Source organism: Passer domesticus, chromosome 1 (assembly GCF_036417665.1).
Source record: "Passer domesticus isolate bPasDom1 chromosome 1, bPasDom1.hap1, whole genome shotgun sequence".
Classification (NCBI taxonomy): domain Eukaryota; kingdom Metazoa; phylum Chordata; class Aves; order Passeriformes; family Passeridae; genus Passer; species Passer domesticus.
The window spans coordinates 117,661,883-117,688,111 of record NC_087474.1 but is presented as its reverse complement, the minus strand read 5'-3'; the positions used below and the strand labels follow the sequence as shown (position 1 = coordinate 117,688,111).

The window sequence follows — 26,229 nt, the reverse complement described above, 5'->3', positions numbered from 1 at the left end:
AGACCTGACACACATTTCTGCTTGACAACCTGAAATAAAGTATTGTAGTCAATTTGACACATGAAATAATTTTGTTTTGGAATTACCCAACTTTCTAAATCTAAATTTCTTGGTTTTTTTTCATGAAAGAAGGAGATTTTTTTCTGAAAAAAACCCATCAGTTTTAAGGAAACTGTATTTCCCACTGATAAATGGAAAAAAAAATATTCTGAGCCACTCTATGTAAAACATGATGTTCCAAATGATCATTTATTGTATTTTTTCAGTGCCATTCAGAAATTATTACAAATAAACCTCTAATATTTTTATTTATGAAAACACAAGCCCACAGTAATATTACTTATATTTTAAATAAAATTAAAATGATGCATTTGGTGACTCAACATTGAGGAGCATTTGAATTATGCAGTTATGTTAATTCAAACAAAATGGCAGAATTTTTAAAATTGGTGCTTAAATTGTTTGGCCTTTTCATGTTGCGCATAGTAAGTGCTGTTCACAACAGTTTAAAAGTGTTATTTATTACCACAGAATTAGGACAGAGTAAAAAGTATTGAAACTTGCAGTTCAAATTGAGACAGTGTTCCTAAGATAGAAATCTAATGAGATCCTCAGCTTGTGATTGTTTTCTTCCATGTCAGTATACTTCTTATCATGCCAAAATCTCACTGAGCCTGTTTAAAACTGTAAGATCCTATTCCCAAATAAACTCGAGTTAAAGAAAAAGAAAATAGCTATACACTTGGTATTGCATGCTGCTGACTCTAAGTAAGAGCATTTCTCTTGAGCGGTTTAGAGCAGAACTGATATCACCACTGTCTTTCTTCCCTGAAAACCATTCCTTCTTCCTTATTAAACAATACGATTAAAGATAAGACAGCAAACAGGCTTTGAAATTGCATCTGGAAGAAAATAAACAAAACTAATGTCTGCTGGCCAGAATTAAGCTATGTGCTTTTTTTTGAACAATAAAGCTAGAAAAAGAATTTGAACAGAATTTTTAATGAACCAAGTATCTGTTCACAACTTCGCTTGCATTTTTCTCTTCCACAATTTGTAGTAGCCTAAAAGAATCCTCAATTCACTAAGAAAACAATTTTTAAGAAGTCTGTAGAAATTACACAGCAATTTGAGTTAATATTCAGAAGTGCACAGGATAATGGAATTGCTGTTTGTTGTGAGAAACCAATATTAAAAGATGCTAAAAATATCTCAAGAAAATGTATTACATAATAATTAATAATTAAAAAGTTGGTAAAAGATAGTACTAGAAGTAGACAACCACCACAAAACCAAAATCTGTCCTTTGAAACAACAATTTTTCTCTATTTTTCTATTACCTTTCTATTTCTCTATATTTTTCTATTCATTCTTCCCCTATTTCTAGACATGCAAGAGACCATAGTTCAGACACTCATACTTCACACAGCATTCCTGTTCATGGAATTCAGCATGTGCTCCTGAAGACTAGCTTCATTACTTTGAACACAATTCAGAAAAGTATTTCTGATTTGCTTGAGATGATTATGGAAATATTTACACTAGACTTTTTTTTTTTTTTTACAGTAAAATATTTTCTAGTGGGGTTTGGCTGTATTACATAGGCTTTTTATATACCAGATAGTCATATATATTTTAAATATTTGTTTTTTAATGTAAACAGGTCGTTAGAAAAATGAAAGGGAGTTTGTCAGCATTTTAGTGAACTTCTGCACAAATTCTCAAGATGTAAAAGGATATAGCTTTATATATTAGTACCAATTTTTCTGCTTTAAAGAATGGTTCCAGGAACCATAATTAACAGTCGGTACATAATTTACAGCGAAGACTAATCCCTTCGAAGTCAATGCAATTTTAGTGATACTTAATCAAGGCTACCGATAGAAGCAAAACCAGCAATACATCAGATTTTATGGGGAGAGCATCAGTTGCTGTAGAAAATAACCTGAAGCTATGGAAGGGACCTTTCCTGGAGGTAGCCTTGGATTTGTCGTGACTCTAGGGATTACTGATGTTGGCAGTGGCATTTACACAGGGGGCACTGCAGGCTGTTGTTGACAGCAGGTCTAGCTGCATTTCCAAAAACATCTTTTAAGAAACCTTTTCTTGGTATCAGACTCAGAAACTGGTCATCCATGCCTTCTGAGGTAAGTTAGTCTGGATACACAATTGAGTTTCTTTTCCATTTTATAGAGTGGGAGGTTCACAGACAACTCTTAAACTTTTCACTAACTTATCTGTCAAAGCCAAAGAAGCAAAATTTGCAGGAAAACTACTGATTTGGCGGTCTAGCAAAAAAAGCTAGTCCCTCCCTATAACTCTATTTTATTTACACTGAAGCAATGTTGGGTGTACTATGGTTACTATACATATGATACAGAAATAAAATGAGATAAAAGATATATTTCAGTATTTTGGTCCTTCAGATCATATTCTAATACATGTTAAGGTATTATTAGAATAACAGAGTCCAGCAGAGCTGTTTTTGTGGGAAAATAAAAGCCAGATTTAATTAAGTTTATAAACTCATAAAGGCTTTTGCAATTAATACATTCAAATAAACTTTCAAAATATCAATGCAAAATACATTGACATGTGAAATAAAAATTCTCCACATTGCTTATTAGCAAATTTATATTGCTTCCAAGTGGTTTTTTTTCTTTTCAGGAAGACTTCAGCTGCCAGTGTCAGTAATACAATACTTGCTATTGACTCCTCATATCACAAAGCTTCAAATACTTTCTTTTCTTGTCAGTATGTGAGATAAGAATTGGCATAGTATGTTACAGACCTCTTAATATAACATGACACTGGCAATTTAAATGGTAGTCATAGTTTGGCACAAAAATCTGACTAAGAGTTCCTGGTTGTCACTGAAGTCCTTTTAGATTTAAGCAAAGCTGTAATGGCAATGGAGAAAGGATGAAGCCAACATCTTCTTGGGTGATAGTGTCAATGTGGCAGCACCAGCTGTGACAAATTGTTCTCACCATGACAGGAACAGCATGTCAGGCTGTGTCAGGGCGTTTGTTTAATGAGAACTTCAGAAAGCAATAAAAGTGTATTATGTTTATATAATTATTATTTATAACTATTGTTGGTGATGGGAGAAATAGTTGAAAGTGCCATTTTGTAGCGCTTCTTGAATTACATGTGAAGTAAAATGATGCATTTGAAAGTGCTTATTTAGTCTTGAGTTGACTAATTTTTAACTACATTCTTTTCCTCTCTTGTCAGTGAGGGCCTGTTAACCCAAATCTGCTTATTGTGAGAGATCACTCAGCTGTGATTGGTGATTTTAACATGCTTTTCTATGACATTAATTCATACTGTGTGCATGCAAGGCTCCCCTGTCACTGCTCTCCTTGGTAATCAGATATCTCTCCAAAAATACTAGTCTCTTTATGCAGTTGTAGTGCTAGGTAGGGAGAAAGAAAAAAATTTAAAGCTAATGCTATTTTCCCTTCACTGACAAAGTGCATTTGACCTCAAAATGGGGCACCTGTCAGAGATCCTCACACAAGGAGGAATCCCTGAAATTTTAGCGCTATTTTCTTAGTTATAAATAATAACAATATTCTTGATGTGTGGCAGCTAATGAGTGTCAGTGCAAATGGCAATTTCAGCAGGAAGGGGTGCCAGAGGAGGCTTTACTGACTGGAGTACTGCATGGTGCTGTACTTTGTCATTCGTCTCCGGGAGGTGCCAGGAGAGGCCGTGCCCATTCCCTGACCAAGATGACATTCGGCACTGAGCATCTGACCTGTGCTGCTCAGGCTCCCCATGTTTGCTCCTCCCAGGCTTGTTGCTCCCAGGCTGCTCATCCCAGCCCCTGACACTACTCTCTCTGTGACCACCACGTTGTGGGTGTTGGATAACTCTGAAGGAATATTTATTAGGCTGCCCGGCATGCCGGAGGCAGGCCTGAACACCCTTTCTGTCACTACCACATTTGACCCATCTACCAAATCAGGAATGCTCAGAGATGCCGGGAGTCGGGAGTTAGGCGCAATTACTCTTTCCGTGACGATAACGTTGGAGCCCTCTGTGAGATCAGGGATATCTAGCATGCCGCGCAAATCAGAGGCAGACGCAGGCCCGACAACCCTCTCTGTCACAACGACGTTGGATGCACGCAGAGGGTCAACGCAAAGAGAAGGCGCGCTGGAGGTGTAGGTCTCGGTCACCGTCATGTTGCCGTGGAGCAAGGGATCTGGCATTGGTCTCGGGGGCTGTATGGTTGTCCCAGATGTGTAGGTGTTTTCAGTAACAACCGTTGTGGTGCCAGCGGCGGCAGGCATAGGTGCACTTCCATTGACAACGATGGTGGTGCCAGGTGGCGGGAGGTTTAGATCACTTTCAGGACTGGGGAAGGGAATGTTGACGCCTGGCCAGGGTGGGTTAGCATCAGGGAAAGGTTCGATCTCTTTGCCCAGACAGATCTCTGCTAGGGTCTTAAATTTTGGTCCTAATGTATCCAAGTATGTTTCATCTGTATCTTCTCCAATAAAGCTGCAGCAACCCACGGAGCCAACAGGAGTACCGACTCCTTCATGATCATAAATTAATAGACAGTCATTTGCCGGCCGACCTTCATCTTCGTCTGCATACACAAATGCTTTCTGTAGTTTTCAAAAGCAAAAAAAAAACCAAAAAAAAAAAGGAAAAAAAAAGAACAGAACAACAGTGTGAATTTTGTCAGGCTTTTAACCATGAATACTCAAACTCCAGTAAAGTTTTCCTAACTACAGTAATGCCCACCTGATTTGAAAAATAGGACATCAACAGGACAGACTATATCATCAACATTTTTACCCTTAAAATATATTTATTTAAATAGTACTGTGTTTTATTCTTGTTTCTGCTGACATGTAGCGTCTTGAATTTGGTCTGTTGTCAATGCCTTTGTCTGTGGGACAAAAAGGAGAGACAAACAGATGCCTTCTTTGGGCAGCAGTATCTTAAAAAAGTGGTAGGAAGAGGAGTAAAGCAGAGTGGCAAGAGGAGCAATGAAAAGATCAGGAAAGAGGAGATGGGATGGAGGATTGTCCACAGTGGGGGAGACCTGGTGAGTCCAGAGGGGAGTCCATTTTGAGCAAGAAGGAAATTGCCAACTGGGAATGATATTTTGGATCCTGGCATGGTCATTGCAAAGAGATCAGGCAGGAAAGAGGAGAATTTAGAGTGCTGAGTGGGGTTGGAGGAAGCAGAAAAGGATGGAAGGGGAGGCCTGAGAGGGAGAGTCAGAGAGTTTAGGGATTGAGATGGTCCAGGAGGCTAGCTGTAGTATGTGGAGGCCTATGGCTGGCAGACAGTTAATACATAATGCTTCAGGTCAAGGCAGGAAGATTGCAGTTTGGGAGAAATCCATGCTCAGGATGTCACGACTGCTCTGTTCTCTCCACTGAACCTTGTTTAGAATTTGAAATATAGCAATCCTTATATCTGAATTGATATTTTGGTTACATGCAATTACAATATTTATGCCTTACAGTTCATGCATATGAATAAAAATACAGCCCATGAAGCCATTAATCATGTAAATTCCATACTATTTTTTTAATCCCATATGTAAGGCGAATTTAGGTGTTGCCAATTGTAAAACTGCATATTGGTGTCACCGGTAGTTCACAAGTCTTTTAGGGAGCAGAAATGGCAATAAAAATAAGGAAGAACTGATGTTTAAAGTTCTTTCAGGATTAAAATTATTTCATCAAATAAACGATACAGAAAGTAGGAGTGAACAATTCCAAAAAGTTATTAAATATTTATACACTGATAAAGGTTGAAAATACATAAATTTGGTGGGTACTTATGAAGTTGAAATAATTTAATTGCTTCCTACCCCTACCCGCATTATGTCCATCAATTTTACAAAAAGGCTGTTGAACAATCCACCTACTATGGCAGCAGCTCAAAGACAGTACTACTACTAGTGTTGTACCTTTTCCCACCAGTGTGGTCAGCTTTGCTCTCACAACAGTCTTATATCATGGAAGTTTCAATTTGAGTAGAATTAATTTGGATTTCCACCATGTAACCTGGGAAGGAGAATCTAACAGAAAGCCTGCTCACAGCAATAACTCAAAGAATAGCATACCTCAGAGAAATAGTTGTCTAGGAAGGCCATGTTCACTCCTCCTTCTCGATACTCTTTGATTGTTCCTCCAATTGACCCTTTTGCTTCCCCTGTTCCAGAAATTCCTCCAGCTGTTCCATAGCCAGTACCAGTGCCATAGCCAACACCGGTAGTTTCTTCAACACCAGAGGCTACTACTCCTCCTCCTCCATATGTGTTATTATATATGTCTGAAAGCAGAAAAAGGTATTCCTCCTGTGCTCTGTGAAACTTTACACACAATTTGTCAGGTTTTTTTACAAATGGTATAATGACACTTCTGAGTTTCTAAAGGTATTTTTAGACCAATTTCAGTCACAGGGACATGCACAGGTACCAAACTTTGAAACTGCAGTAATGATTATATTCATATTAACAGACACCTAAGCAGTTGATTTTATTCCTGAGGCTAGGCAGCATGGTGCATGTGTTTTAGAAAATCAGTGATTTATTTTGTTATTGGCTGGACAGATTATTCTGTCTAGTATATATGTATGCTGTCATGGAGTTTGTGTTAGAAAATCAGATAGTGTTGATCTATGCAAATACATAAATGCATATTTATGGTCACATTTGCATTATTTTTTTTTCCCTTACACACTTAGAAAAGAAAGAGTTTTGTAACTACTTTCACATTTTCTAGTAGTGAGATTTTTTAAGGGAGAACAAAAATGGATCATAATAACCACCATTTTATAATTACAATGGAAATTGTCTTTAAAATAAGTTATAAAGTAATACAGGATTTTATCTTCTCTGTTTTTTTAAAAATACATGATAACAAGGAAGGAGTCTTCTTAATGGTCAGGACATATTATAATAAAAGAATTGTATACAGTAGTCTTGTCTATGGCTATGCTGGGAAACATAGGCTAAACTACACATTTTTTTCATTTTTGTGAAATGAAAAATCTGAGAACATTCTTGTATAATACATCGTCAGCAGAGAGGTTGTGTTACAGAGTAACATTTCTTCCTGTCAGAAGCTAGGGAAAATGGATCTGTGCCAGCATCCTTCCTTCCTCTTCTGAAGTAAGGAATGGGGGAGAAGGATAAAGTGGCACTGCACAGCTGGGCTTATTCTGTATGATCATTGAATTCCTGGAGGAACCTTATCTCAGAAGCATACATTTATGTATCAGCTTGTCTAGGTTAACACACAAATTGCTAGTAATCAGCTAGGTACTTGACATGTTCCCTTGTGGGAAGCAGGAAACTGGGAGGAACTGAAGATTTTACCCAAATTATGAAAGCAAATATCCTTATTCTGGCTAAAGATTGATTTCTGCTAAAACTGATATTTTGAAAAGGCCCTCCATTCAGTAGCTGTGCTGAAAAAGAAAAATTGCCTGGGATTTGGAAGCCTTGGCAGCTATTTCAAAATAAGTGTAGTTTGCAGAAATTGATCTGTTCAAAATCTCAAACCCCAGACTTTTTGTTCATACTGGAGGTCCTACCAGTATGAGTTTGACTATCTGCAGATGTGAGATTGGAAGGGTTGAGTTATAGCTGGGAAACCAAAGGACTCCATTAATCTGAAGGCATGAAGTTCTAAAAGACAGCTTTATGACAGCATAACATAGAAGATTTAAGGATCTGCTTACCAGAAGGTTCACCAAAATCACCTCCTGCAGCAGTTGTTGGGGCAAGAATGTGTGAGACATCCTGGAAAACAACATTTTGACTCCTTGAATGATTACCTTGAAATTCCCATATGAAGACCAAGACTTTGTGAATTATGTTAAGGAATTAGCAGTCCAAACTGTTAATGATAGTCATTGTCACCATGTCCATTAACAAGCAAAACAAAACAAAACAAAGAGACTACAAGTTTTTTTTCCTTGTCAACATGAACAATGATCAGTGAAGATGATTTGTGTTCCCTTCTCCTAAACTTGCACTGAAGAAGCTTTCTAGTTATTATGCTTCATCTGAAGGAACAGTGGCACCAAACCATTATGCCAGACTAATTTACCACTGCTTAAAACACATAAACCCCATCAGTGAATGTTTATTAAGAATCACTTTTCATATCTGCCTGGCAATTGTTGACAATGCCAGACCGGTTTTTGATTACACAGTGTTACTATCACTTTCTATAGAAAAATGCAGCCTTTACTCACAAATTTCTTCTGGTTTTATAAACATGGGATGTACTGACCCTGTCTTCAGGCTGGGCACCTTCTATTCCCCATGGATGAATTGCCCCTTCTGTACATTCAGGTACCGGTTCAAATCCAGTTCCAACTCCACCTGCAGCACCAGGTCCACAGCCACAACAGTCGCTCATTGACATCAAAATTGGAATCACTTAACAGGAAAGGAACAGGAAACAGGGATTTAGGACATCTTTTCCTCACAGGAATAGCTGCTCTCCCCAGAGGGCAGGTGCTCATGAACTTTTGAAAATATGCCTTTAAAATATTTCTAACCAAGCAGCCTGTAAGTCTGGCTTTCAGAATCATTAGCTGCTTATGGAGATGCCTGTATTTGGAAATTCAGAATAATTTGTACCTTTAGTTATAGCAGAGCAACACAGGGGTGGGGCTGTTACACTAAATTTATGCTTATACACCTGGGAACAGACTTTGATCTAGCTCAGCTGAACCAATATAAGTTGCATACATATGAAAATTAGGCAAACAGAACCAGTGTTGGTATGTATAGCATTCAGTGCTATTCTTTCCAGATATATGAGCATACATTTTTCTCTTCAAGTATTGTAAGTGAAACAAAATGCACATTAGTAATAATAGACATAGGAGAATCAGTGGAGAGTCCACCTGACTACAGTGATCATTGGCTAAGGCTCCAGTTGTACATAACATATACATAATGCTTGATTTGAAAAAGCAGTAGGGGCAATCCCCAAGCCCTAGTTTTACCAAATGTTTACATAGAATGAGTCAGGTTTCCCAGAGTGCTGAATTATGCTTAGTTGTTTAAAGAAGAACTCAGTGCTGGAAATTGCAGAATGCTTGTAATGGCTGGCATCAAAAGCACTGCTTATTTTAGAAAGGCAATGCAATATTAATTCTGAGAGTCATGGAATGGCTTGGGTTGGAAGAGATCTTAAATGTCATCCCTCTGCCACAGGCAGGGACACTTTCCACTTACCAGGTTGCTCAAAGACTCATCCAGCCCAGCCTTGAACCAGGGATGGCGCTTCCACAACTGCTCTGTGCAACATGTGCCTCTGTCTCATCACTCTCACAGTTAAGAATTTCTTCCTAAACCTACTGTCTTTCAGTTGAAATCCATTGCTCCTTGTCCTGTCATTACATGCCCTTTTTAAAAGTCCCTCTTCAGCTCTTTTGCAGGACCCCTTTAGGCACTGGAAGGCTGCCCTAAGGTTTCCTTTGGAGACTTCTCCAGGCTGAACAGTTCCAGCTCTCTCAGCCTGTCTTCACAGGAGAGTTGCTCCAGCCCTCTGATTACTTGAACATCAAAGTGAAATGAAAAGGGGAAAGGACTATACTATGTACAAAGTACTGCCTCATACAGCATGACTAAAGATGTATTTACTCCAGATTATGAGGGGAGGTTTCCAAAGGCAGAAAAACTTTCTGGTAAGATAAACCATCTGGGGACTACAAATTGCACAGACTTTTGAAGCTTCAAAATTTTGTGTTTGTTGATTCCTACTAAACAAAGATCAAAACCCGAACTAAACCCCCCTCCTCAAAAAACTGGGGGAAAAAAAATCAATTTCCTTAGGTTTTGTAGTCACTATTTCTGAAATGGGAAATCTTAGATGTTGGTTACTTGATGCCCAGGCCATGAAAGAAGGTTGATCACCTATGATTGTGGTAGTCTGAGAAATACTTGCTTGTATAAATTCTAACTTGAATCCATGAAGCTCATAATTCTTCATGAATACTAGGACAAATGAATTAACATCCTGCTTTGGTCCTGTTATCATAAATGCTACTGGTTTCTTATTAGATGTAATGTTTGGAAGGAGTAGCCAAAAGTTTCAAAATCTATGGCTTATTGTTCTGCTACTGAAATCTGGCTTTGAGTTCAAAGAAATCTTGTTTTTTAGATCCTTTCATACCCAACTCAGAGCTGACACTTGCCCATTTCTTCTAGTAATGTAATGGAAGTAGAAGTTGCAAAGTGTGACAGGAAAGCTCTGTCTAAGAATTGGATAGCAAATCTTAGAAAGGAAATGCTTAATTTTGAATGAAAAATATATGTATAAAATAAAATTTATGGAAATTCTTTTCATTTAAAAGACAATTTTTTTTTCTCTGTCAAATGGCCAATAGAAGCCAATGGATTAACAACCAACTGAAAAAGTAACCTTATTTTAGAAGAATTAAAAAATGTACTTTTTACATTATTGAGAAAAATAATAAAAATTGTTTTCTAAATTTTATACTTACAAACAAATATTAATCCACCGAGGAACATCAGGCCAATGGCAGCACCGCTAAGTGTGGTATTTGAGTCTAATTGCCTGCCATAATTATCATTTCCACCGTAACTGTCATCAGTGGAGGCAGTATATCCATCTTCACGTCCATCGTAGCCATCAGTGTAACCCTGCCAGTCTGTGTGATCCTGAAAGTCTTCTCCAGGTCTAGTCTGGCCATAATCACCACCACCATAATCACCACCACCTTGTTGTCCTCCTCCATCTTCCCGTCCTCCTCCACCGGTGCCACCGCCACCACCACCAGAAGTGCCGCCACCACCACCAGCGCCACCACCACCAGCGCCACCTCCAGAGCCACCACCACCACCAATGATAATTATTCTTGTGGCCCCACTGGTGCAGTAGTTCCGACTATCACACTGGCAAGCTTGCACAGGAATTATGTGTGGTCGAGCACAGCGCCGGCCTTGGCTATCTCTTACAACCACATAGATCCTATAAAGGTAAAAGTCTATGTTCTGGCCCACTAGTTCTGCAGAAGAATCTTGGATAGAAAAAAAAAAAGGAGAAAAACATTTGGATGAAGGTATTAACTATAAGTGTTCTACAAATCTATACTACTTGTGTATTACATTCATAGAACAGAATGAAACAAAGTGTTCTAGGCACCTCAATTACTTATGCATCTACAGTATTTACTCAAACCTGAAACATAAAATACTCATCTATGCTTGTTTTATTTCCTGCAAAACCTGAGCCAAATCAGTCTAGTTATCACTTCAAAACTTGAGAAATACAAAAGGGGAAAATGAAATCTTTTATTTCCACTGCTGCATTTCCTGAATTTTATTCACACAATGGTAAAGATAAAAGTTGAAAGTTTTATGCATTTCTTATTCCTCTCTCAAGGAACTTATGCATGTTTTTTGGAAAACTTTTCAGTAGGTTTAAAATATTTAAGATTACATATTTACAGCTGTTTGGGACAGGTAGGAGACTCAGGAATACTTGCAATTGTGATACTAGCCATATAATGTAGTCTTCTATGTAAACAGTAAGTTATGCAAATTCTGTCATTTAGTAATGCATGCTATTGATTAATTCATTATTTTGTCATTTCGTATTGAAGGAAACTGGCAAAGCTTCACTGAGCACTGACTAAAACAATTTCCTTTAAAATACAAGTAGGTGTGACTGGTACAATAAATTTAAAAAGAGGTAATCTTAATTTGCCATTTTCATATGCCTCTCATCAAAGTAAAGCTCTGCTATCCTAAACTTTATACTTTGATAAACAAATTTGAGATTTTTTTGTATGCTTAGGATTTTTTAGATAACACAGAAATAAAAAAGTGTCAAATTAGTCCTTTTGATTTACGTAATTATGTTTAGACCCATAAAGGCTCTTGTCATAGTCATACTCAAAGTACAGTTTTGCCAGTAAATTTTCAGTTTCCTTTAAAGTATAACACATGTAATCATTCTGATTTAAATATTCTAATATATAGATATATATGTATGTACACATGCATATATTCAAATTTGAAGTAACTCCTTAAATTCATATTTAACTGAGATTTGAATAGATTCTAGTAAGTGATTTGTTTGTTAATAAAGTAACATCCGAATCAGTTATTTTAGATAAGAGCTTATTGCTATCACTTATGCTGTTATAAAATATAGGTTAATTTACCATTTATTCGTCTGATAATCCATGTAGTCTGAGGTTCACCATGTATGCTGAATGTGAAGGGGGTAGCATAGAGATCACCATCCCTATGCTTTGCTGAGATAATCACCGATGGAGAATTCATACATACTTTCCTCATTTCAGTATTAATAGTTGGGCAATTGGCATTGATGCCATCTATTGAAAGCACAATGGTGCCAGTGGCAGTATATCGAGGAACCCCTGTAAAAAGAAGGTATTTGTGGTCAGGAGGGAATAGTGATACTATAAACAATGGAGTTAGGGTTGGAAAACTAGAAACAGCAAAAAAAAAAAAAAATTAGAGAAATAAAGGGTTTATTTTGGAAAACTTAAGCTCTTTTCTTACCTCTGGTGATAGCCAGAACCTCTGCTTGGTACTGCCCATTGACTACATAGACTGAATCCCGGTTAATTACTTTGTTCAGTGTGATTTCACCGGTGTTTTGATTGATTCTGAACCAGGCAGCTGGATCACGTCCTATACTGTATCTGTATTTGGTGAAGTAAAAATACTCAGCATTATGTTATGAATATATGTATTACATATTTATTTTGCGGATAAAATTTGGCACTTTGGAGCATTTTTCTTTCAGCTATGCTAGATCCTATTGCATTTCACTCAGTTCATGTGAAATCCATGTACTCCAAAAGGCGTGGACCAGAGAAGTAATTAGGAATAAAGCAAATGTGTAAAAGCCCATTTTATTTTGAAAGTGTCATTGTAGTCTAAAAGTAAAACTTTTCTGGATCCTGTAAACCTTTACTAGAACCCTTGTTGATAGCAATAGTTAAATCCACAGCTCTTCCTATAAACAATCTACAGTTGCATATGCTGACACATTTCTGTGTTTTAGGAAATTTTTTCAAATATTTGTAAATAGGCTGTATTTCTACATGCACCGAAAAGCAAATTATAGTCTCAGTGTTGTTAATTTCAAGAGAAACAAGTGTAAATTTTTTTTCATTAAAGAATCAACTAGTAGGGACCTGTTCTATTCTGATTGGATAATATTGACTGTTATTAGGATTTTCTGTCTGCTTTTCTTGCTATGCTAACAAATTCCTTCCTTGTAGCAAATGTTTCAAGAAAAAACATTCTTAGGTTGAGTAAAAAAACAAACCCTCTTCTACTCTATTTAAGTTACAGCCTGTTAGAAAAGTGATATTTTCTTTGTCTTGTGCATAAGGCTAAGTAAAGTAGTCAGAAAAGAAAAGCAATTATAGCACAAAAATGGTCTATATACTATTCTGTAGTAATATAGAATATAATACTATATAATATATAATATTATATGATGCCATTTTTCTATTGCTAATCAATAATCATTGTTTTTTAAAGCATCCTTTAAAATACCTATTTTTCATCCCATTGAAATATCAAAAGTATTATTCCATCCAGGGAGTTAAGCAGAGCAGAACTTACACAACATTTGTTGCAATGGTTCTAGTGTCCTCATCCATGGCTGTGTATGTTCCTACAACATAATTCACTCTTGCGCCTTCTGCCAGGGAAAACACAACTGAAGATGGATGAAATCTTGGTGGTTCAATCAAATTTTTTACTTCTACTGTGAGGGGTGTCCCAAATATTTGGTACTCATGTGCAACAGAGTGGTGGAATGCAGCTACATTCCGGACGCCAATCATCAGTGAGTGAGTTCGTATATGTTCAAAATCCAGCTCCTAGAAGGTAAACCACAGATCTCCTTTAACATTTTTTAATTTTAAATGGTTGAGTGACAGTGTTTTTACTGCCTGTTTAATTCTATTAACAATTAATTAAAATTTTAAATCAAGAGCTGGATCACAACATTTATCCATACCTTAATTACTCTAAGGATTCCTTGATTTGTAGCTCGATCTGTAACAATTTCAAAACAGTTATCTTCATTACCGGATATAAAGAAAAACTCTGCTAACCAATTGTCTGTAAACTCTTCATCAGCATCCAGAGCTTGTATTCGTAGCAGTTCTGAACTGAGTGAATTTTCTGAAATACTTGCTGAAAACTGAAATGATAGAGAAATATCCATTAGCAAACAAACATATATATGTGTGTGTGTGTGTGTGTGTGAGAAAAACACAGCTGTCTGCAGAGATTGTTTTGAAGGATGTTCTGAGCATAGTCCATGCCAATTTAATAAAAAAACCCATGTGTTCTGAGTGAATTGTGATTATGGTTACAGATTTGAAAGGCTGTATCCCTTCCAAGATTTGCAGAGGCATCTTAGAGGAAGAGAATTTTTGCTTTCTATAGGAAATTGTCTTCCAAGGACTTGGTTATTCTACATAATCTCATATTTCAGGGATCTGGGCACCTGTGTGACAAGATTTCTCTGAATACAAATAAGTCAGTCCTGACAATGTCAGGAATGACATCTCTGAATACAAAAATGATATATGTGTATGTTATCAGAATTGTTGCACAAGCAACAGATCATATTTTGAGCACACTTCAAGGGAACAACCATGTAAAAATTACATGGAGCATGTAAATGTGAACGTTCTCTATGGGTTAGTAAGGAGTCTGTTACCAATGGGGCTTTTAAATGGGGTTTTAAATCAGTGTTGCTGCTTTTTTTCCCCCTGGAAACTTACAGAGCTTTGGGCAAGAGTTGGAAAGTTGTCATTAACATCGATAACTTTCACATTACATCTACAAAGGGATGATATTCCATCTGCAGCCCCATCCCGGTCTGATGCCTTCACAACCAGAGTGTAGCTACTATGTTGCTGTCACAAAAAGGGAAATGAGTACGTTAGAATACCATCTGTGCATCTTATAAATAACTCATGCTTGCTGCTATTTCCTAATACAGGAATTTAACTTAGACATTTTATTGTGACACATCAAAACCATGCATTTCTCCATTAATAGTTGTAAAAACCACAACCTTTCTCTCTCTTCTATATTTTTCTTACTCTCATAGCACATGCACACTACAGCACAATTTTATTTAGCTTTGGAATGGGAAATGTTACCTCTCTGTCAAGATAATTTGCAAGATGGAGTTCTCCTGTGTATTTATTCATAATGAACATAGGTGGACCAGAAGGTTCCTGACTCTCTATTTTGAAGGCAATTTTAGAATTCAAGTGGTTAGGTTCATCTGCATCAGTTGCAATGATTTTCATCACCAGTGTGTCTAAAATAAATTAAAAAAATAATAGCAATTAAACAAAACCCTACAAACAAAAAAAAGACCAAACCATAAAACCACCAGAAAAGCTCTTGAGTTCCTGCAAACAACTCAAGACAATGCTGAAACAGTGTATGAAAATGATAGAAGACTGTCTATTCCTTGACATTTACAGAGAAAAGCGAAACTTTAGTTTTGTAGTACTGATTCTGACAATGTTAATGACTTCAAATGAATTAAAAATCAAAGTCAGAACGAGTAATACAGACTTTCACTGAACTTCTTTAAATAAGTTAAATTCCCTATCACCATAGGGAATATGCAAATAAAGTACTGAGCTTGTAGAGATTACTGTAAGAAATCTCAGCTTTAAATGAGACTTTCTAGAAAGAAGAAAATGAGTGTTAGGCACCATTGCCTCAGTGCTATTTGCATGTCTAATGTTGATTGCTGCACTTTTTGTGAAAAGAACCATTTTAATGGTTTAAGTATGGAATTATTTAGTAATGTTCTGCTGCAATTGCAAATACACAGGCTACAAGTACAAATATTTGAAAGAGAAAAATGGGGAAAAATGTATTTTACATGCCCTCCAAGGAAATAAGTGTAATGATATTTTTATTCTAATGAGAAGGAATGAAATTATTTCTTTTACATTTTCACATCTGAAAGAATTTGCATGATGGTATAGCTAGAAACTGGAACATTCTGCACTCGTGTGTGGGAGGAAAGGGAGAAGGAAGCATTGCTGTTTAATTTATAGCAATTAGCCCAGGCCCTGGCTCAAATAGCACTTGGAGAAGCAACTGCTGCTCCCTCCTCTGCAGTGGCCCTGACCATTTTATGTCATTGCCTAAGAAAAGCAGAAAGAGCACTCCCGGTTTATGTTAACTGCATTCTGTGAGCTTCACTAGCAGTACTGAAAAAGGCATAGCATAGGTACTCACTGTCCATGCTGCTCTCTTCAACAGATCCTGTAAATACAGTTTGTGCAAATACAGGAGGGTTATCATTTATATCCAGGACTCTGACTCGAAGTTCAAGAGGTGGTTCCAGATCTATACCAGTCACTGAGTGTTTAGCAAAACAACGTATCTAAATAAAGAGATTTACTTGTTTTAAAACCAAAAGTTAAGTTATTAAAGTAGCAATCTGAAACAAACTAATTTCTTGTCTGCCCCACCCTGGATCTATCATTACAAAGGTCAAGAAAATGGGAGTACTTACAACAAATACTGGTGTTATTTCCCTATCCACTATTGATGTTATATTAATTTCTCCTGTTCTTGGGTTAACAACAAATATTCCATAGGGTGCACGATCAATTCCAACTCCAGAGATGCTGTATGTGATTGGATTGTCTTCTTCACAATCAGATCGGATCTACAGTAACAGATAATAATAATTTATGCCAGTTTACTGAGGACACCTACAGGTTTTTTTCTTCTATTCTTAGTTCCTGTAAAAAAATCTATACAACTTCAGTTTCTCAACTACTTATTACAATGTTCAGTTGACAGAGTCAATGGAAGACTCTTCTACAAAACGTTAACTTAGACATCCATCTTGCCTTAAGGGCTGGATAGACCTTCTATTTCTCTTAAATCTGTCAGGGAAATGGAGAGAGAAACCTCCACTGTGGCTGGAACTCAGTAAGGGCATGGTCACAGTGAGAGAACAGAAAGGTATTTCTTTTTCTCTGTTTCCCACAGGTCATGTACAATCTTTGAACTTCTGCTCAGGGTTTTCTCAGGATGAGAGAGAGAGAAGAAAAATGTCACTGGTTGGAGCTGCCTGGGGAGTAGACTCATAGCAATGTTCTAGAAAGCCTCTGGTTACTCCTCAGCAGCCACACGGATTCACTTTATGAGACTGTCTCAGCAGAGCTGGGAATGTTGCATCATCTTTTTTTATTCTACATTCCTTGCTTTTACTACTCTAGGCATATGTATTTTTAAATCTCTCTGCTTTTATCAACCTGACTTTGGCAAAACTTCTTGTCAGTGAATACTTGTGTTTTTCTTTCTACTTACTCTGGCAATTGGATTCCTCTTGGAATTATCTTCTCCTTCTCTACAAGCTGCAGCAAATTTGATCCACTCACGTTTTTGTCTTCTAAAGGTTTTCCATCTTGCCATTCCATTTTCATCCCATTCTTTTACCTTTGACAGAGAGTTCCAGTATTATGTGACCTCAATCCATTTTAAATAAATAGAGACAATTATAATTTCCAACAATAAGAAGAAAAGAGATTTTTGTAGACCATGTGCTTTTTTACTATGTGCTTTTTTGCATGTCTGTGAGTCCCAAACTGTACGGCTGTACATGTGTATTTTAAAATTGCTCATTTGTATGAGATACTCATTTAGATTTAGGTGAATTTCTCTTGAGAGGATTAGCAGGTTATTACCTGCAACTGTTTAATATTTAAATATGTTTTCAATCTTCAGGTTCAAAATTGTCTCAGTTGAGTATTTTCCACATGATTTTTTCATTTGTTACATTATGTTTAATCAGAAAAAATAGTTTCTAAATAAATATATTTTACCTCTACATGAAATCCTGTGCTGAAATCCAAGAGTACCTGCAAGAACAATAAAAAAATTGACATGTAAAAATGCAAGGAAAAATACAGCAAGCAAAACCTAGCAGCAAGACATTGCTATACTGCAGGCCTATTGCAATAGCTTATCTAGCCGCAAGATTTCCACAAATGAGTTTATGAAATTCAATTTTTTTTATATCTAGCACCTAAATTCCTTGACAGTTAAAACCTTCAAAATCCATACTGTCTTTCAAGACAGAACTTTGAGCTTGAATGGATATGCCAGAGCAATGTTCAAACCATACCTTCATCAAAATAAAGCTTTCACGCAGATTTTTAACACTTCAGCTAAAGAGAGAAGTGTTTGGAAGAGATTTTACCAGACACTCCAGGAAACCAAAAAAGTATTTATCCTAAATAATTTATTCTTTTTTTCTTTTTTTTTTCTTTTTTCTTTTTCCAATTTATAAAGTTGACAATAACCCTTGAGTACTTAATTATGTAATTTAACCAAAAAGAATGAAAATGGGGTTTTTTGAGATTAAGTGAGATTGAAGAGATTCAATGTAAGATGGAAACCCACCTGCAGTGTTCAGGCAAATTTCCCTGGGGTGCAGTTGATTTTGATTTGAGACTCAAGTATGCAACTAACCTTGAGTAAATAAAGGTAGCAGTATGTAATTACTTTAAAACTAAAATTTAAATGAGAGTAGCCTCAATTTCTTGATTAGCACAATTTAAAAGATGGCACAATTTAATAAACTTTATTCCTAAATAGGTTGTGCAAATGAAGTTCACTTTCTTCAGAGTATCTCTTTCAAGTTTAGGAACTGCTTTGGGTCTCTTCAGACAATAGAATGAAGAATGTGGGATTTTCAGGACTGGATTCTTGTTTCATTCATCACTGGAAGGTACTAAATATCGAGGTGACTCAAAAATTATTGCAGTGTTTATCTTTTCTCAACAAATGTTAACAGCTGCAGTTATGAGTATTTCACTTCCTTATAATTTCCCATAGCTTTTTGGTTTGGTTTGGTTTCTTTGGGTGGTGTGTGGTTTTTTTTTTTTTTTTTTTTTTTTTTGTTTTTGTTTTTTTTTTTTTTGTCTGATATGTTATATCTGTGGGGTTTTATGTCAGCTATACTTGGATAAAATCTGGCACCTTTTATCCTTACATCATGGGACTTTCCTCACTTCAAATTTATTGCATTGTACTGGCAAGACTGGAACATGGACACAAAATTTTTTCCACTTACTTCATGTTAAGACAACTTCTTACATGCAACAGATTAATGAACAGCAGCTTTACCCTCCTTCCTCTCTCTCTCTGTCTCTCTTTCTCTTCCCCATTTGCCTTTATGCTGCAAGAATTCACCATCTGTGATTTATGAAACAGTGTTTCCAATGATCTGGTTTTACTCAAAATATTCCTTGAGACCTTGGCCTATAATGGATGCCTTAATCTGCTTCTCAATGGAGGAGTTTGGACTGGATCTGCCCATTTGATGTGCATATGTAGCTTGACATTTTTTTGACTATTCACAGAGTAAGGATTTTTTCCTTGTTTGATCCAGTTATTGACATAAATGATTAAAAAAGTACTCTTCAGGAGAATCACTACAATATGTTCATGTTCTGTTAAAAGCACCAATACATCTTTTACCTTATGTTGTGTTTATGATTGTTTAAATCTTCAGCTTCAGAATAGGGTTCAAATTCACGTGCAGCCATTCTGTTTCTCATCTCAGAGAAGGGACAATATCAGACTCCCTGTGAATGGCAGGGTTTGTTCGCCCCCGTGGGAGCTCAACTGTGTTTTTTTTATAATCCTCCTTGGAGCCCAGGGGAACATGGAAAAGTCAAAGGAGAACCTGAATGATGAGGTCCACCAGAAATAACACTAATTGAACGTCTCTTATCAGTCTATCCCACCTCATTTGGTGAGCACAATGAAATCCTCTCCACCCTTAGGCTGAAATCCCTTCTGGCATGCAAACAATTGTCTTGACCCGGCAAAGTATGGGTATGCCTCTCCCAGTGCAATGTTAGTGAATCTTGTCTGCTGTCTGCATCATGTGGCCTATCCTGTTACTTAACAGTGAGACTAACAGCTCACACCCAGCCACATCACTCTCATATTCTGAAAAACGATTCTGAGTTTTTCTGCAATAAGAATTATTCCTGTAAAGAATTCTATAACTTAAGGACATGAGTATTCATAAATCTCTTGATTCCAGCCTATAGGGAGCTCTGTTTTCAAGCAGTGAAAAAAATATACTTTACACTGGAGCCTTATCCTTTGTTTTTGAGCACCAGTAATGGGAACATCAGGAATTTGTCCATTGGTGATGCTGGGGATTGTAAATTTAGGCCCTGTATTTTCACACTTGTGCAGTGATAGCTAAGGAAAACCCCATTTTGCTACTTGTTGGTAATGGAAGACCTTGAATTCAGAGTCCTTAGCACAGTTCATGTTATTATTTGAAAAGGCTGATCCAATGAGCTTGGTGGCTCTGTTTGGTATGTCTCTCAGTTATAGCTGTGGTTTAGGAAGGAGGACAGGCAGACATCAGACAAAAATGAATAGTTCTCCAGATAAATCGGAACAATTTTGAAATTACATTTATCCTACTTGATTCAAGAACAGAGACTCCTCCACCTCCCCAGCTAATGCCTTCTGGTTCTCTGCTGTCACCAGCAGTTAGAAGTCTTCTCCTAACCCAATTGTTTATTTCTAATATGTATCTGGGATGCAAACCTTTTTTTTCTAGTGCTATTTCCAGCAGATAAGTTCTGTCTCCTAGCAGCTCACCCCAGAAAATTTCTAGGTAGTTAAAAAAATCCCTTCTAAACCCATATCCAAGTACAGTACTTTCCAAAGACACAGGGATAAACAATAATTAAAGCAATAGGAGCCACTGGAATGTGTGGGATGCATCCTGAGGACCTTGGGGTAGGCAAGCTGGTCAGAATGATGCCAGGATTTGCTGTCCTGTTAGTCTCTGAAAGACTGTGAAAAAAAGGAAGCTGCAGAGAATCTAGATGCTGGTTACACAAGCTGTTTCTGTTTTGGGTTGGGAGATGTGCAGGCAGGAAACAAGTTTATGGTTTCTGTCATTTGCACAGTGTTCTGTCTGAAAGCTTGTCTTTTATTTGAATGATACCTGGACCCTATGTCCAAAATGATACCTTTGTGTCACACTGGAGTTATTCTGGATTTATTCTGATGTAACTGGGGGATAGAATTAGGCCCATAGGATGTCTACTGTTCTTTGCACCCTCAAAGCAATTTACAAACAAGAATTAACTAATCATTAATTGAGTGCCAAGCAATATCATATGTAATTATGGAATCCTCCCTCCTCCACCTACTCAAATCTAAATGACTGAACATGCCTTTAACATCTTCCCAGCATTATTCATATGGGATCTGCTTCTCTCTCTTTGAAGTCAACAGTGGCATTGTTGTTGGCCTGGATGGGAGGAGTGCTGAGAACTCACACGTATTATGTTAGTCATCAAGCTGCCGTGGTAGCTCTGGTACTGTCAGCGTTTTGGGACTTTTACATCTTTCTTACTCATCCAAAACCCTGACTAGAAAAGGGTTGCAATAATGAACCCTTCCCCTTTATTCATTCTGCATCTCTTTGAAAAAATTATACAGCAGTGCATATGAAATAATGAGAAGCAGAGTTCAAATATAAGACAAACTGTCGTATTTTATAAATATGCCATGTTATTACTTTTTAATTGAAACATGATTTCTTTTTCTACATTTCACTTTTGCATATGTCACTTATGAATGTACTTAATCCAATTTAAAGGAAAGATTTTGTGGATTATTTTTTGGCATTTTGTTTTCTAATTCAGAGGAGGTCAGGTGTTTCCTATGTTAGCAATACTTTGAACTGCACCGAGGATGGATAATCCATCACTCTTTCAACAATTGTGACACAGATAATTCAGGAATTATGACAATGGTCATGTTAGGCTGGAGAATATACTTTGAAGTATTATTTATTTTAAAATCAGTTTACTCAAAGAACTGACAACTTTAGGAAAGTTTCTACTGAGGTTGTTTCTGTTCTGTTATTTTATCTTCTATTGTATGCAGGTACAATACATGTCCATAGAGTAACTGAGCTTAACCATTAGAAAAATGAACAGAAAAGAAATTTCAATATAGGGTGTATGCCATTATCATTAAAATTTGTGTTTTTCAAATTAGTCATGCTAAGTGCCCTCAATAAATCTCCTGAATAAAACCTGAATTCTGATATGACATAGAGTTTTCTGTTGCAAATGCATGTTTGCTTAATGGGCATTTTACTTAGGAATGTAAAACTGCAGGCTTAAGTACCTGATCTTAGGTGATAGTTCCTGGATGTGGAATTGCTTCAGTTTATATTTCTACAACAAAATTATTTGGCAGAAGAACCTGCAGGTTCCTGATTCAATTCTGGCGGATGTTTCACATGAAGCTATAAGAACAGGATGTAGCTCCTGACTATTTTTATAATCAAGTTATGAGTAGGATGTGCAACCACAGCCTTACAACTTGGGGGGGGGGGGTTGGTGGGGTGGTGTGGGGTGGTGGTGAATAAGCCTAGATAACATATGGGAAAATATATCCAGACAAAAGTGCATAAGAGATGTGGTGAATTTAAAATTATTGGCTGTCACATGATAGCTGGCAGGAGAAGAGTCATACCTGATCAAACAGGTTATTTCCATAAAACGTGTCTGTGCTAGTATCACAAACAGAACTCCCTTACTCATGAGAATAAGGTCTTTGAAGTCACATGAGCAAGGGTTGCAGAATCAGTCCCACCAATGGTGAAATCCATAGAGAAAATTATTTGTTTCAGGGCTGGTAAGTTCCCTTTTTGTTTTTTTGAAAATGCAGTAGTGTACTAAAATATGTATAACTCCATGTTAATTTTATTTGATGCAACTTATTAACAATATACTAACCAGACACACCAATCAGACAGGTGATTTTCATGAAAGATTAGTTAAGCTGAAAGCCAAATTTTTTTTCTCAGAAATCACTAAAACTGGATACATAAATGTATAATTTGATCTCGACAGATTGTTTGCTACCTTTCTTTAAAATGTTGAAAGATGCTATTAAGCTGTACAGGCCATCATAAACATTGCTAGGCAGAAAAACAAATAACAAGAACAAGGGTTTCCTCTGGGTAGTAAAAGTTCAAATATTTGATAGTCATCAAAACACAACAGCATTTTCCCGAATCGCTCTTTTTTTCTGACCCAGCACCTACCCTCTATCACTCACAACTGTAACAACAATAGATAGAATGAAAATGGCTCCAGAGTTGCTGTGAGAAGTAAAGCAGCAAAGCAATTGGGTAAAATATCTTTTCAATGGACAGGTCTTAGACATAAAACAGTCAATCATTTTGAACTTCAACACACTGGGAGCGTGCATCACCAGGTAACTGAGTAAAATGAATAGTCACTAGGTGCTTCATGAAAATCCAGAAGTGTTAGTGTGATGTGCAACAGGCCAGTCTGAGACACCTCTCTGCTGCCTTGAACAAGCTGAAACTCATCCGAACCATAACTTGCTTTTGCCAAGTTTTGCCCTTGTTTGCTTGGCAGCTGCTCTGTGTTAATTAGTTCTACTTTACTGATTGCAGAGCTGTCACCTAAAATTAATGGATTGTATTTTCATAATGGGTTTAGGATTTCTTAACCTATAACACAAACTTTTTCTCAGACTACAGCATTTCTAGAGAAGTCAGTAATGAGAAGTTAAACATTTCCAAATAATCCTAATACACTGTGTAAAATGTAAAATTTCATGAAAACCACAGGACATAACTATAGTAGAAATCCTGCTCTTCTCAATCTTCAGGGCCTTAAATCCCTACCGAATTTCAAGAGGTCAGCACATATGAGTAAAATGAGTCCACACAAAAACCAGATTGCAGGAGCAGTAGGGCACCCATAGCACTTTTAAGTCCCTTCTGGGTAATTTCCATGCCTTGATGAACACATTGAACAACTATGCCACTTGACCATAGCCACAACTTTCCTTTTACAGTGAGAAAAACAAACCCAAAGAGCAACACTTTCATCATGCATTCACTTGCTCAGCACATGGCGGCTCAAACACTAGGGCACAACAACACAGGAATCCTTTGCAATGTGAAATAATAGGCCAAGTCTTGATTTCTACTTAACTGAGATCACTACATTTTGCCATTTTTTTCTCTCTTGAAAATAACTGCAAGATTTGGTCAGCTCTGAAACAACCTTTCTAAGCATTTTAGAAAAAAGAGATTTTAATTTTTTTAGGAAAAGGTATTTCCTCAACTGATAAAAAAGTAAAGACATAGAACCAAAATATATCCAACCATTAAATTTTTAATAATTATAGCATTTTATTAATAACTGTGACCTTCAAATCACAGCCACAGAAAACATTTGCCTGAAAAATCATGCAGTAAACATAGAAAGTCACATCTTGAACACCAACAGATCGCCAAAAGTCGAAAAAGAAACATTTGTCAGTATTTAATGAAAAGCCGATTTGATTTTATAGAATGTTCAGAAGTGCTGTTTAAAATGAGCAGCGCTTTAGTTTTTATGGTAAATTTCTCAAGATATTTTTGGGGAATAGTTTACATTGTAAAACGCAGTGGTCTGCTGAGGAAGATGAAACTGGCATAGTCACAGCGTTTACAAATATTGTTTTAAAATCCGACTTACCAACAAAAGGAACAGAAAAGCAGCCGTTCGGTGAGGGAGCCAATCCATGGCATCTGACTTCTCAGAAACAAGTCCAACTGAGTTATGGTTACAAGCCTGTTCCTGTTCCCCTCCCCCCCCCAGCTCTGGTGACTATTTAAAAAGACACTCTGTACATGTCCTTATACTCAGCCCTTCAAGGTGTCTCTGCCTCCCTCTGAGAGAAGAACTGAAGATGCTGTATAACAGAGTGTCTTTCCCCACCCCAAAATCCTGGGCTGGTCTCACCTGAAATGCTTGACAACATCATTATTGCTTGCAGGTAAAAGCTAAGAGACACACCTTAATTCTTATTGCACTGAAACCCTTTGTTGGATACAAAAAGGTACGTTTTAAAAACAGAGGCAAGCTTTGCTGAGAAGATACCGGGTGATTTATAAATTACTCACAACACAAGGAATCATTAAAATTGTAACTTATCATTGCTTTGAATGCAACTTCCAGTTTTCTCTTTGCACCCTGTATAATAGAAGAACTAAATGAATATTATGATAAAGAATACGGAATTAAAGAAATTATTCATTTAAATTGGTAGTCCATTTGTTTACTTCCAGGCACAAAGGAGTGAATTCCATGCACACTGTTCACAGAAGTGAAGCACTGAGAGCAGAATGGGGCTGTCACTAAAGAGATATCATATTAATTTTGGGGGGAAAATAGTGCTTTATTCATGAGGCTGCAAGAATTTCTGAAGCAGAGGAGGAAGACTTTCTGCCTTTACCAACTGCAAAGCCTCCTCATGCCATACCTTTCCCTTCCAATGGGCTGTGCTCTCGCTGACACAGTGGAGAGGGGAGAGAGTGTTAGAGAAACTGGAGAGCTGTTCAAAAGAGCAGCTAGTGGAGGAGAGAGAGGATGTGCTGCACAGCTCTCTTCTGGCCTCGTTTTTAATGGCAGGAGCACAATTGTGTGGGGGACAAAGAAATCACAGAAGGTTCCCCGCTTTGCTGTCTGTTCTGCAGCACAGGTGTTGAGTGCCTCCTTGTGTCTTTGGAACACCTGAATCACCCCTTAAAGGGCAAGGAGAAGTCAGAGTGGCCTTCTCCTCTGTGACTGAAGCTGGGAGGGGGTGCACACTTCCTCCCTAAAAGCGCAGTACCACCGGTGTGCTCCTGAGCCTGGTGAGCCCTCCATGGTTCTTGGCATCTCCCAGGGCTGGACTTGAGCTGGGAAAAGAGTGCTCAGCACCTCTGGGGCTGCTCAGCCCCTGCCAGGGTGAGGTCCCATGCTCCTGCTGGGTAAGCAGCTTTGCAGCATGCCGCGTCTCCCTGCCACTTAGCATGGGTACTTTGCTGTCTTGCAACTGGCTGGGGCTGCCAAAGCCAGTCGTGCATGTCCCCATTTGTCACTCAGCCCTCGGTACCAAGCTGAACGTGCCCGTCAATGAGTCAGTGAGGCAGACCGGGACAGGCAATGTTAAATGGATTGTAGCTGCATTTTCCTTTTCCTCAACAATTTGAAATGTATCTTATTTCAGAACTTTTGCTTAATCATATTTAAAAAAAAAAAGTAAATTTAAAATAATTTTAGGTTTTTCAGTTCAGTTTGTGTGGATTT

At 37.3% G+C, this 26,229-nt stretch overlaps 1 protein-coding gene across 1 annotated transcript; it reads right to left on the bottom strand.

The window, feature by feature from the left end:
• Window positions 1-1,872: 1,872 nt before the first annotated feature.
• Window positions 1,873-24,818, bottom strand: LOC135278348 (desmoglein-1-like). The gene is made up of 16 exons (XM_064384909.1): window positions 24,634-24,818; window positions 17,899-17,934; window positions 17,384-17,512; window positions 16,578-16,733; window positions 16,298-16,445; window positions 15,193-15,356; window positions 14,809-14,943; window positions 14,034-14,219; window positions 13,634-13,893; window positions 12,557-12,699; window positions 12,193-12,411; window positions 10,507-11,043; window positions 8,280-8,428; window positions 7,723-7,783; window positions 6,101-6,309; window positions 1,873-4,622 (listed from the first exon to the last, which is right to left on the bottom strand). Exons 1-16 carry the CDS (start codon window positions 24,679-24,681, stop codon window positions 3,651-3,653), a joined length of 3,552 nt encoding a protein of 1,183 aa, XP_064240979.1. The 5' UTR covers window positions 24,682-24,818; the 3' UTR covers window positions 1,873-3,650.
• Window positions 24,819-26,229: the final 1,411 nt, after the last annotated feature.